At 49.3% G+C, this 12,881-nt stretch overlaps 1 protein-coding gene and 1 long non-coding RNA gene across 8 annotated transcripts in view; one reads left to right on the top strand and one right to left on the bottom strand.

The window, feature by feature from the left end:
- The window catches only part of grin2bb (glutamate receptor, ionotropic, N-methyl D-aspartate 2B, genome duplicate b), a 48,295-nt gene that overhangs the window by 1,646 nt on the left and 33,768 nt on the right, over positions 1-12,881 (top strand). For 4 of the 7 annotated variants that reach the window (XM_057035387.1, XM_057035391.1, XM_057035393.1 and 1 more), the window contains 3 exons: positions 3,926-4,041; positions 4,434-5,001; positions 11,219-11,917. In XM_057035387.1, the coding sequence (XP_056891367.1) occupies positions 4,993-5,001; positions 11,219-11,917 (708 nt within the window). In that variant the 5' untranslated portion in view covers positions 3,926-4,041; positions 4,434-4,992. Of the gene's footprint in view, positions 1-3,925; positions 4,042-4,430; positions 5,002-11,075; positions 11,097-11,218; positions 11,918-12,881 lie in introns of those variants that run through there. The other 3 variants (XM_057035389.1, XM_057035390.1, XM_057035392.1) reach the window with 2 other exon arrangements.
- On the bottom strand, positions 4,276-4,954 carry LOC130527186 (uncharacterized). The gene is made up of 4 exons (XR_008950949.1): positions 4,820-4,954; positions 4,620-4,719; positions 4,550-4,579; positions 4,276-4,509 (listed from the first exon to the last, which is right to left on the bottom strand). It is a non-coding gene; the product is annotated as an uncharacterized LOC130527186 (long non-coding RNA).

The following is a 12,881-nucleotide window of genomic DNA, read 5'->3' as shown; positions in this document are numbered from 1 at the left end:
CTGGTGCCGTGGATCCGTTTCCCCCCACCCACTAACGTGACTAACAGCTTTATCAGCCTCAGCTTTGATTTTTATCCAGCTTCTTTTCACTTGCTAAAGTAGCTCCAAGAGTTTCATGCTTCCACGCTTGTCTTTTCTTTCCTAACGAGTCAGATTTCGCACTCTAGTCACTTCATGGCCCAAACGAGCAGCGACTACAGCATATTCAGATAATGGGGTTAAATCTCTCTTCTCAGTGTCCACAGCAGGTGCACACCTTTGCACCTGTTTCCTTTCCTTCCCTCCTACACTGGCAGGTTCCTCTGGTTCCCCCATGTTGCTCCATCTCGTTGCTTTCTTTACCTCGTTGCTGTGGTTACACAGGTGTAACACAGAGCTCTGATGATGACTGGGCATGTTCTGAAAGCATGTTGAGGGTGTGGTCGGCCTGGTGCTGATCCCAGCTAATGTCCCGGGGTGGTTGTGTGATCACACCTGGAGCTCAGCGTTAACCTGCCTTGACTGGATCGACTTTTTTTGGTGCTATTTATAGAACGCCGCGGCGCCATTCGCCAAATTTAGGAAATCTGCCGCAGTTGTCTCCCTTCCTTTGAAATGAATGGAACTATCAGGCTAAATCCCAAAATTACTAACCATGAAAGACTCATTAGCAATGTCAATTTCCATTAATTATAAGCTTGTTAATGACGAGGAACCTGTTGCTGCATCACAGTGTAAAATCTAAAAGGAACGAGCTTGTGGATGAGAGTAAACTTGCTATGGTTTTTACATTTGTCCCTGATTTTTAATCGTGAACTGTAGAGAGATTAGTTCTATAAGCAGAAATGCTACAAATTGATTGTTATCGCTTAGCTCGAGAGCTCTTAGCTGCAGAATTCCGACAGGTTTGCCTTCGTTCCCTGCAGCCTCATTTTGGACGTTTTAACGGAATGGTTCCACCTGCATGTTCCTCCTGACTGGCATGGCTTTCCTAGGTCTCCACTTGCCTCCCACAGTCCTAAAACATGAACAAATAGGTAGAATGGAGACTCTAGATTTGCCCTAGGTGTGTGTGTGTGTGTGTGTGTGTGTGTGCCTGTCGTGACTACTGGGTTGGAATCAGCAGCAAATGGACAGAAAGCACAACTGATAAATCACTTAAAATAGCTCAACTACTGCGAGTGAAAAGCCAAAGCTAAAGCCTAGCCAAAGCTAAAGCCTAGCCAAAGCTAAAGCCTAGCTAAAGCTAAAGCCTAGCCAAAGCTAAAGCCTAGCTAAAGCTAAAGCTAAAGCCTAGCCAAAGCTAAAGCCTAGCTAAAGCTAAAGCTAAAGCTAACCCACATCTGGTTAGTTAAATGAATCTAAACACTCGTCTTTCTCTGCGCTTGTGAGTTAAACAATCTTCTAATCAGCTACAAACTGACTGCAAGGCCTGTTTATGTGTGTGTGTGTGTGTGTGTGTGTGGGGGGGGGCAGCTGTATGGGGGGGCAGCTGTATGGGGGGGCAGCTGTATGGGGGGGCAGCTATATGTGTTTATGTGGCTCAGAGGGGAACCTACGGACGGGCGTCGTCCTTTAGTCCGTCGGTCACGATGAGACCAGAACTTCTACATAGAACTGGCGTCTTAGATCCAATCGGACCCTGTCGAGGTGCCAGAAAAACCCAGGACCCCAAAAACCCCAAACAGTCTAAATGATTTCGGACGTCATCAAAGGAGCGGCGGCTCGCTGCCGACACACTTTAATTAAAACATAGAGGCTTTAAATTGCATCGGACTAATGAGGTATTTCTGATCATGGAAGGGGTTAAAACGGTTCGATGATATTTAGAGTGTAAAGAAAGAAGAACTCAAACCAAGAGACGCTCTAATTAACGAGTTAATTAATGAGTTAAAGTCCAGCACAACTTTGAACCAACAACAAGAGCCAACATAATTATCGCTGCTCGTTAAGGTTTATTCACACATGCAGGTTTATTCACTCATGCAGGTTTATTCACACATGCAGGTTCATTCACACGTGCAGGTTTATTCACTCATGCAGGTTTATTCACACGTGCAGGTTTATTCACTCATGCAGGTTTATTCACTCATGCAGGTTTATTCACACGTGCAGGTTTATTCACTCATGCAGGTTTATTCACACGTGCAGGTTTATTCACTCATGCAGGTTTATTCACACGTGCAGTTTATTCACTCATGCAGGTTTATTCACACGTGCAGGTTTATTCACTCATGCAGGTTTATTCACACGTGCAGGTTTATTCACTCATGCAGGTTTATTCACACGTGCAGGTTTATTCACACATGTAGGTTTATTCACTCATGCAGGTTTATTCACACATGCAGGTTATTCACTCATGCAGGTTTATTCACTCATGCAGGTTTATTCACTCGTGCAGGTTTATTCACTCATGCAGGTTTATTCACACATGCAGGTTTATTCACTCATGCAGGTTTATTCACTCGTGCAGGTTTATTCACTCATGCAGGTTTATTCACACGTGCAGGTTTATTCACTCATGCAGGTTTATTCACAGGTTTATTCACTCATGCAGGTTTATTCACACGTGCAGGTTTATTCACACATGTAGGTTTATTCACACGTGCAGGTTTATTCACTCATGCAGGTTTATTCACACGTGCAGGTTTATTCACACATGTAGGTTTATTCACTCATGCAGGTTTATTCACACATGCAGGTTTATTCACTCATGCAGGTTTATTCACTCATGCAGGTTTATTCACTCGTGCAGGTTTATTCACTCATGCAGGTTTATTCACACATGCAGGTTTATTCACACATGCTCTGAATCGGCCCACTAGCATCATGCTAGTAACTAGTATTTGAAGTCAGACTCACATTGATGCGTTTTGGCTCCTTCTACAGGTACCTTGTTTCCCAGTGTGTTATTGACTCCACACAAGCCGAATCCATCCCATAATCGTGCACACAGATTCTCCCACGTTCACAACGTATTCCATTTCTTTTAATTGTCAATGTTCTCGGACTTCTTTGGTGTCGAATGTTAGCGTGGATTCGTTGACTGGACCAAAGAATGAAGCTGCCTTTTTATCGTATCTGAACGTGTTTTCACACGTGTGACTCCAACAGGGATTCCAGCCTCATTGGGCAGTAATCCACCACTAAAATGATCAAACAATTAAAAATAATCATCTCACAATCTTTGTCGAGAGCTGCGGAAGTGTGTGTGTGTGTGTGTGTGTGGTGTGTGTGTGTGTGTGTGTGTGTGTGTGTGTGTGTGTGTGTGTGTGTGTAACATGCAGCACCACACACATTAAGCAAATACCGTTAAAACCACTGTCTCGTACTTAAAATCCGTCACATTCCAACTCAGGCTGTTGATTGTTAGCGTGCGCGGCTCGTGCACGGAAGTGCAGCACATCCCTGAAGGCCCACGTCAGCCAGCAGATTATGGGATGTCCGGCACATTGGAAGGTCGTTTGACCGAAGCTTTGAGCCAATCAAAGCGTTCCCAGAGCCCAGATGTGGCCCCCAGCTGACCCCTCTGGTGTCCTCTGACCCCTCTGGTGTCCTCTGACCCCCCCAGCTGACCCCTCTGGTGTCCTCTGACCCCTCTGGTGTCCTCTGACCCCCCCCCCCCCCCCCCCCCCAGCTGACCCCTCTGGGGTCCTCTGACCCCCCCCCCCCCCCCCAGCTGACCCTACTGGCGTCCTCTGACCCCCCCCCCCCCCCAGCTGACCCCTCTGGTGTCCTCTGACCCCCCTCTGGTGTCCTCTGACCCCTCTGGTGTCCTCTGACCCCCCCAGCTGACCCTACTGGCGTCCTCTGACCCCCCCCCCAGCTGACCCCTCTGGTGTCCTCTGACCCCCCCCAGCTGACCCTACTGGTGTCCTCTGACCCCCCTCTGGTGTCCTCTGACCCCCCCAGCTGACCCCTCTGGTGTCCTCTGACCCCCATCCAGGCTGACAGGCAGCAGCAGCCAGAGCGGCCCAGTAAACCCACCATCATGACTGGTGACAGGGCAAGGAGGTGAAGGAAGAGCAGGGGAGGGAAGAAGGAAAAGAAGAAGAAAAAGGAGTAGGTGCACACACACACACACACACACACCACACACACACACACACACACACACACAACACACACACACACACACACACACACACACACACACACACACACACTCATCTCCAAGGCAACTTGTGTTCACACGCTCACAGACTTTAGTACGGGGGACCTGAGCCAGCTGTATCATCAGCGTTGGAGGGAAGGGAAAGAGAACTGGATGGAAACGGACAAATGAGGAGACGTTCCTTCATCCTTCAACATTCCTCTTTATCTGCCTGAAGATCCAAGCCAACATCATTCGTTACACCCAGAACAACATTCCTGCTTCTCTAGATACACTTTTGTTGTGCTGGACGACAATTGGATGCTAATTATTGTAACTGTCTTGTGTTCTATACAAGCAGAACCACCTCCGTCCACCTCTGGACACCTCTGGACACCTCTGGACACCACTGGACACCTCTGGACACCTCTGGACATCTCCGTCCACCTTTGGACACCTCCGTCCTCCTCCGTCCACCTCTGGACACCTCTGGACACCTCTGGACATCTCCATCCACTTCTGGACATCTCCGTCCACCTCTGGACACCTCCGTCCTCCTCTGGACACCTCCGTCCTCCTCCGTCCACCTCTGGACACCTCCGTCCTCCTCTGGACACCTCCGTCCTCCTCTGGACACCTCCGTCCTCCTCCATCCACCTCTGGACACCTCCATTCATCTCTGGACACCTCTGTCCACCTGCGTCCTCCTCCGTGCCCCTCCGTCCTCCTCCGTCCACCTCTGGACACCCCCGTCCACCTCTGGCCCCCTGAGACAGCTCTTCTCTCCCCGTGTGGGACCCCTCAGTCCTGCCTGTGCGTTGGTCCCTCCAGTCCCTTCACCCGAGGCTATGAGAGGAGGAGCTGATCCCCAGATCACTTCATCATGCCAGTGCTGAAGAGCAGAGAGGGAATCTGGGCCAATGTTACAGGTAGGCTGGGCTCTGTCTGGGCAGCTCTTCTCCTCCCGCCTATGGGCTTCTATTTTGTTATATTTCTGAAACGTTGTGATGTCAGTGACCGCAGAGTCAGCCCTAACCCTAACCAATCACCCTAACCAATCACCCTAACCCTAACCAATCACCCTAACCAATCACCCTAACCCTAACCAATCACCCTAACCATTAACCCTAACCCTAACCATTAACCCTAAGCAATCACCCTAACCCTAACCAATCACCCTAACCCTAACCATTAACCCTAACCAATCACCCTAACCAATCACCCTAACCCTAACCATCACCCTAACCCTAACCATTAACCCTAACCAATCACCCTAACCAATCACCCTAACCCTACCAATCACCCTAACCCTAACCAATCACCCTAACCCTAACCATTAACCCTAACCATTAACCCTAACCCTAACCAATCACCCTAACCCTAACCATTAACCCTAACCATTAACCCTAACCAATCACCCTAACCATTAACCCTAACCCTAACCAATCACCCTAACCCTAACCATTAACCCTAACCAATCACCCTAACCAATCACCCTAACCAATCACCCTAACCATCAACCCTAACCCTAACCATCAACCCTAACCCTAACCAATCACCCTAACCCTAACCATTAACCCTAACCCTAACCAATCACCCTAACCATTAACCCTAACCAATCACCCTAACCATTAACCCTAACCTAACCATTAACCCGAACCCTAACCAATCACCCTAACCCTAACTAATCACCCTAACCCTAACCATTAACCCTAAGCAATCACCCTAACCCTAACCAATCACCCTAACCCTAACCAATCACCCTAACCCTAACCATTAACCCTAACCCTAACCAATCACCTAACCCTAACCCTAACCATCACCCTAACCCTAACCATTAACTATAACCCTAACCATCACCCTAACCCTAACCCTCTAACCCTAACCATTAACCCTAACCATTAACTATAACCCTAACCATCACCCTAACCCCAACCAATCACCCTAACCCTAACCAATCACCCTAACCCTACCATTAACCCTAACCCTAACCAATCACCCTAACCCTAACCAATCACCCTAACCCTAACCATTAACTATAACCCTAACCAATCACCCTAACCCTAACCCTCTAACCCTAACCATTAACCCTAACCATTAACCCTAACCCTAACCATTAACCCTAAGCAATCACCCTAACCCTAAGCAATCACCCTAACCCTAACCCTCTAACCCTAACCATTAACTATAACCCTAACCAATCACCCTAACCCTCTAACCCTAACCAATCACCCTAACCCTAACCAATCACCCTAACCCTAACCCTCTAACCCTAACCATTAACCCTAACCATTAACCCTAACCCTAACCATTAACCCTAAGCAATCACCCTAACCCTAACCAATCACCCTAACCCTAACCCTCTAACCCTAACCATTAACTATACCCTAACCAATCACCCTGTTCCTGCAATTATGATTGAGAACAAAGCTCCAAGATTTCCATCCCCGAGGACTCAGTGTTGATAGTAATGAAGATATTTTGTTCAGGAAGTGTGTGTGTGTGTGTGTGGTGTGTGTGTGTGTGTAGGGAGGGGGGCATTGGGGCTCAGCACCCCCACAGGAGGGGGTGTTGGGGCGTTAGCTAGCATCGCTCTACACCGGCAGCACAAGCACCTCTTCAAAAGACTCTGTTTGATGCACAGACCCGATAAACCCGATAAACCCAAAAGACCCGATAGACCAGATAGACCCAATAAACCTGATAGACCCAAAAGACCCGATAGACCCGATAAACCCGATACACCTGATAGACCCGATAGACCCGATAGACCCAATAAACCTGATAGACCCGATAGACCCGATAGACCCGATAAACCCGATACACCTGATAGACCAGATAGACCCGATAGACCCGATAGACCCCAGCCTCGCCAGGACAGTAGAGTTTGACGGTCCTTGGAGATGAAGAGAGACGTTGCCCCTCCCACTTTTCTCGAGCATTAAAATGTGAAGTGCGAAACAAAACCCCCTAAAAACACGTTTTCCGTCTCACTGCTGCCGAGAGGAAGCGTCACGGTGCCGTCACACTGAAGTGGGTTTACTTGCTTTTGGACTGGTTAATGCTCATAAATCCGGGTTCTTAGTCACATTAATCCAATGACTCAGAATATGACGTGACCATCTCACAGTGGGGGGGGGGGCTCTCTAACCCTCCTGGAACCGCCCCTCCATGGGTGATAACCGGGTCTTCCTGGGTGGGCGGAGCCACAGGAAGGTGTTAAAGGGCCCCTGTGAATGCCGTCAGGCCCCCTGGAGCCGCTGGACCCCGTGAGGTCCCAGAGAACCCAGAGTCCAACAGTGGCAGGAAGAACCCACTCGTTGCTCCGCGGCTGGATAAAATGTAGACGGGAAGAAGGGAACAGACGGAACACACGACTTACACCTTCTAATGGGGGAATATGGACCTACGTTTTCCAGCAGCTACAGGTTCTGATCAGACATGAAAGACGTGTTTTCCTGGAGGCCCGTCTGGACCTGGACCTACCTCCCAGTGTGGAGGTACAAACTCCGTGAGCGGGCTATCAGGGGCCTCCCGGAGGAGCAAGGCAGCGTGACCCAAAACCAGCAGAACAGAGGATCTAAATCCTGCTGAGAAACCAGTGAAGAAAACCTGTTGAAACAGATCCTGAAAGAGGCTGGAAGAAGGGCGGATCTTGTGGATCATTCCTCTGCTCTTCCTCTGCCCTGAGGAATCACTGGATCCCTGATCCCTGTGTTCTTCCTCTGCCCTGAGGAATCACTGGATCCCTGATCCACGTCTTCTTCCTCTGCCCTGAGGATTCACTGGATCCCTGATCCACGTCTTCTTCCTCCGCTCCGAGGAATCACTGGATCCCTGATCCGCGTGCTCTTCCTCTGCCCTGAGGAATCACTGGATCCCTGATCCCTGTGCTCTTCCTCTGCCCTGAGGAATCGCTGGATCCCTGATCCCTGACCGGCGACACAACCTGTGTGTTTCATTTGCCTCTCCAGCCGTCCAACGGTTGTTTTGGTCCTGAGTTCTGAGGTTGTGCGATGGTTCTGGGGTCGAAGCCTCGTTGTGATGGCAGCAGCTAATTATCCGTGGAGGAATTTTGACGAGACAAAAGAGACTTAATGAGACACTCACGACTCTCTGGAATAAGCTTCTTTCAGCCCTTCGGTCTGTGCTGGTCATGATTATTGTCAATAATAAAGGATGAAATAGTTCAATAAAGAACGTTCCTTTCTGCTCTTTGGGATCTATTTTCTGGGAAATGTCACGCTCAGACTTCGGAGATCCGACTGATATTTTGTCAGTCGTTCACGCGTTCCCGAGCACCCCGGTGATCCTGTTTTGGGAATTAATCAAATCATTTCGGGGATGCAAACAGAGCCAGTGCTGGCTGCGTGGGGGCCGTTATGGCCGCGTGACGTCTGATTACCTGATTGAACCCATCAGCACCACACGGCGCTGACTGACACCTCTCAGTGGAGATTAGAAGGAGCCGACTCTTATCATCGATCCTCCTCGGTTGTTATCAGTGATCCACAGCTGTAGCACCGTATCGGGTCCCCTGGGACGCACGCCAGCCCGATAATGAAGGGTCTTCAGCAACATCTGGCTGGAAGCTTCACGCCCCTTTGGTCCAGTTCAGCCCAGACCTGATACTAGCACGTGGGCCTCACTGAGCATGTGTGAGTACCAAAGGACACAGGTGCCTTTTGCAGTGGTGAAGCGGGTCAGGAGGAGGGCGCAGGTGTCCTCGGGCCGGCGCTGATCCGCGCTCATGCACGTGTGAGGGCAGCAGGGCGGAGATGTTCGCCACGTCAGCGGCAGGCTAGCGTAAACTAGCAACGTGGGTTGAGCTAACGTCACCGCTGTTTGACACACGTCAGCCCGACTGCTGGTCGGCCGCGCGCTCCTCAGCACCTGGAATCGCTCCACATCTGTTTGACAGGATGCGGCGGGGGTGGGCGGTGGGGGGGGGGCACATCTGGCCACAGCAGCTGAGGTTTCCCCTCTTATGGTGTCATTCTCCTCTTTAGCCTCTATTTTAAAGTCAGGCGTGGACTGACCCCGCATCAGCCACGTGCACGTCTTGTTTACTGCATCTTGTCCCACCGTTTGTAATGTTTGTGCCAGCACAGAGGTGTGTTGCACCAGTGTGTATTATGGGATGGACACTTGCAACGTGTAGCATACTGCATGAATTTAGTGTGAGTTGTGGATCTTCCTGCCCGTCAGGGTGCTATGTGGAGGCATATTTGAATAGTTACTATGGTAACTGAGCGCTGCTGTTATACTCAAACACATAATCTCTCTCTCTCTCTCTCTCTCTCTCCTCTCTCTCTCTCTCTCTCTCTCTCTCTTTCTGTTTCCTGTTCTTCTGTCACACTTCTTCTATTATTATTATTAAGATTATAATTTGTGTCTGATGCCCCTTCCCTAACCCTAACCCTGCCCTTCTGTCATCTTTGGTGTCTTCTCTTCATCTTCTTGTCATCCTTTTACACCTCCTTCCCCTCTCCTCATCCTCTCCTTGCTTTCTTCTTGCTGTTCATTCCACCTCCTCCACATCTTTTGTGCGTCTATTTATTCTCTCGCCCTACACTTTTTCTCCTCTCCTTGTATCTCCACTGCCTTCCTCCCACTTTATTATTTTCTCTTCCTCTCTCCTTCGTCCTACAGAGATGTTCCTTCATTTCCAATTACGTACATTTGTCACAGAAATTATGCCAGTAAATTACGACCTTCACCTTTTACGCAAACATTCCATCTCAGCCTTTCTTCAAAACGTGTGTGTGTGTGTGTGTTTTGTGACATCTGCCGTCTCTCTGCTGTCGTGTTGGTGCACATACAAATCAAGCTGTGACTTACTGCTTTTCTCTGCCTGTCATCTTACATCTTTCACCCCCCTCGTGCTTTTTCACCTTATTTCTGTTCCCCACATCGGAGGCATCTCATTGATTAGGCTCAGTTTGTGTTTTTATGGCTTCTGCATTAGAAAATAGCCATGATCATAAGACATTGGTCTGCATTTGATCCAAAGACCTGCAGAGAGATCTCAAAAGGTCAGAGCCAAAGATAGCAAACAGAATTTTAGAGAATCAAATATGAAAGAGAGACGGAAATATTAGGAGACGGACAGACGGAGAGAGCAAGTCTTACTCATCTCTGCCACATAACTGCATTTAAATCAAGATTTTAGGTCCCACATGAGTAAAAATGTGGAACTGAGAATTTTAAAGATGACTGAAGTAAAAAATGACTTAATTTTCTAAAGTTCTTTGACTTTTGTAAACATGAAAAGCCCGTTTCTCTGAAGCATCTGGACGTTTCAGGATGTTTGGAATCTGTAGCAGCAGTTGTTGCTTGTGTGTTGATACCTTTGATAAAATGGCCCAGCAGGAGCACGAAGGAGGAACAGCAAGGCTGCAGCTCTGACAGGCTAATGGTCACTTAGCCTGGAAGCTAGAGGCTGCTAATCTGGCAAAGGCACACGTGTGTGTGTGTGTGTGTGTGTGTGTGTGTGTGTGTGTGTGTGTGTGTGTGTGTGTGTGTGTGTGTGCGCCACAGGGTTGCTTTTTGGAAATAGAGCCCAGGATAATGGATGTTATCTTGTCAAATGAAATGGGTCTGTGGAAGGTTAGTACTTGTCCGGTACCAGCTTCTCTGCACTCTGAGGTTCTTCAGTGGGTCCTCAGCACACACCTCACCTGCCACCTGGGGATTCAGTGGACCAAAGAGGTTCTACAACAGAGCTTCTGGTGGCCTTGTTGGATCAGGGTACCCAGTATTTGTCAATGCTTGCTCCGGGTCTGCAACACCCACCAGGCTCCTGCAGCCTCTCCAACTGTTGTGGACCGCTGACGTGGTTCTTCTGCCCCACCCCCCCTCCAACGTCTGCTCACCTGCTCACCTGCTCACCTGCTCCACTCTGACTGCAGCCACGCCCACCTGATCAAGGCCACCTGCTCACCTGTCCACCGTGTCCCTGTGTGTTTTCTTTCCTCTCCTGTGTCTGCGGTGCTGCGACTGGGTGGTAAAAACTCCCATTTCGGTTTGTATATATCAGGAAAATGAGAAGGAAATGGAGAAAAGGGTTTTGGTGTAGAAGCAGCGACTGTGTGAATGATCACATCTTTATTCAAATCCTGGTTTTCTTTGTCTTCTCTCCTTCAGGGACGACATTCACACTCTTCAACAATGCTTGTCAGCCTCCACCTTTCTCCCTCCCACCTCCAGGACAAGCGCTTTGTCTTCTGCTCTTCCTCCACTGCTCATCACCACCCTCCTCTTCCTCCAAACCACCCTCCTCATCATTCCTTTTCCCCCCCACGTTCAACCTTGCCCTTCCTGTCCCTGGCCTTCTCCCTGCTCCTCACGCTCAGCCTCCTGTTCCCCATTTGCGAGTCTCGCAGGGGTGGAGGTCCAGGGACAGGACCTGTAGGTGTCCCTGGTGGACAAGGTGGCCAGAGGGGAGGTGGCACCCAGAGGGGTGTTGTCATCCCTCCACAGTACTCTCCTGGTTTACCGGCTCTTCCTCCAATCAGCCACAAACAGATCAACTCTCTGAGTATTGCCGTCATCCTGGTGGGCAACTCTAGCGAGGTCACGCTGGGGGTTGGGCTGGAGAAAGAGGACTTCCTTCACATCCCTTATCCTCCAAAGGTCGATGTGGTCACCATGAATGAGACGGACCCCAAGAGTATTATCAACCAGATATGTGCACAAATGACGAGGAACTCTCTGCAAGGCGTCGTGTTCGGCGACGACACGGACCAGGAGGCCATCGCTCAGATTCTGGACTTCATCTCAGCTCAGACACACATCCCCATCCTGGGCATCCGGGGAGGCTCCTCCATGGTCATGGCTGCCAAGGTAGGAGAGATCCTTTCATGATCTTTGAATATGCCGGGGTCGTTTGATTTCTCTAGCCAGCAGCAACATTTGAGAGAAACGAACAATTACATGAGTGACAATAAGTTGAACGACTGTGTTGCTGCTCACGCGTGTTCAGCATGTGAGCTAATTATGAGATGACCACGTCCACACGATCGACCGTTATGTTTCTCCACATTCCCCTTCCTTGGTGCTGCGGTGGCAGAGGAGGCAAACGCACTTTGAAAATGTCACCGTGAAGAAACCCTCCTCCCATTCTGGAGGAAAGTGCTCCGGTTTACTCTCCTCACTCAGTCATTTAATCCCCTTTATTAAGTTTAAGAGAAAAAAAAAACGAAAGCGAAAATATGGCGGTAACAAACTGACGAGCTCGTTAGCTTTGCTGCACTTGGAGCCAGTGTTTGCACGGTGACACCAGATGTCATGTGACTGGCTGGAGATCAGTCATGTGACGGGACGGATGATCGGCTGACGACTGTGTTTTATTGTCACGCGATCCACCGGTAGATTCCACCGATAGTACCCTGGTGATCCACCGGTAGATTCCACCGATAGTACCCTGGTGATCCACCGGTAGATCCACCGATAGTACCCTGGTGATCCACCGGTAGAGCCACCGATAGTACCCTGGTGATCCACCGGTAGATTCCACTGATAGTACCCTGGTGATCCACCGATCGTACCCTGGCGATCCACTGGTAGAAGTGCAAAGATGCTATTTTTCTCTCTTAATTAATCTAAATTAATACCTCATAAACGATAAATGCTTCTTTTTTCTTACGCAAGTGTCGGATCTTTTCATTTGGATCCAGTTAGAAACAGTGACTGACAACTGTCCCCAAGTGTCAGTGATGGTGCACGAGGAGGGTGCACGAGGATCTGGCAGATTTGGTGATTCTAAAGTGTGACTAAAGCGGGAGGATGTTCATCTGCAGCTTTATAG

Source organism: Takifugu flavidus, chromosome 6 (genome assembly GCF_003711565.1).
Source record: "Takifugu flavidus isolate HTHZ2018 chromosome 6, ASM371156v2, whole genome shotgun sequence".
NCBI classification, from domain to species: domain Eukaryota; kingdom Metazoa; phylum Chordata; class Actinopteri; order Tetraodontiformes; family Tetraodontidae; genus Takifugu; species Takifugu flavidus.
The sequence above is the reverse complement of the archived record's forward strand: the minus strand, read 5'-3'. Positions and strand labels throughout refer to the sequence as shown.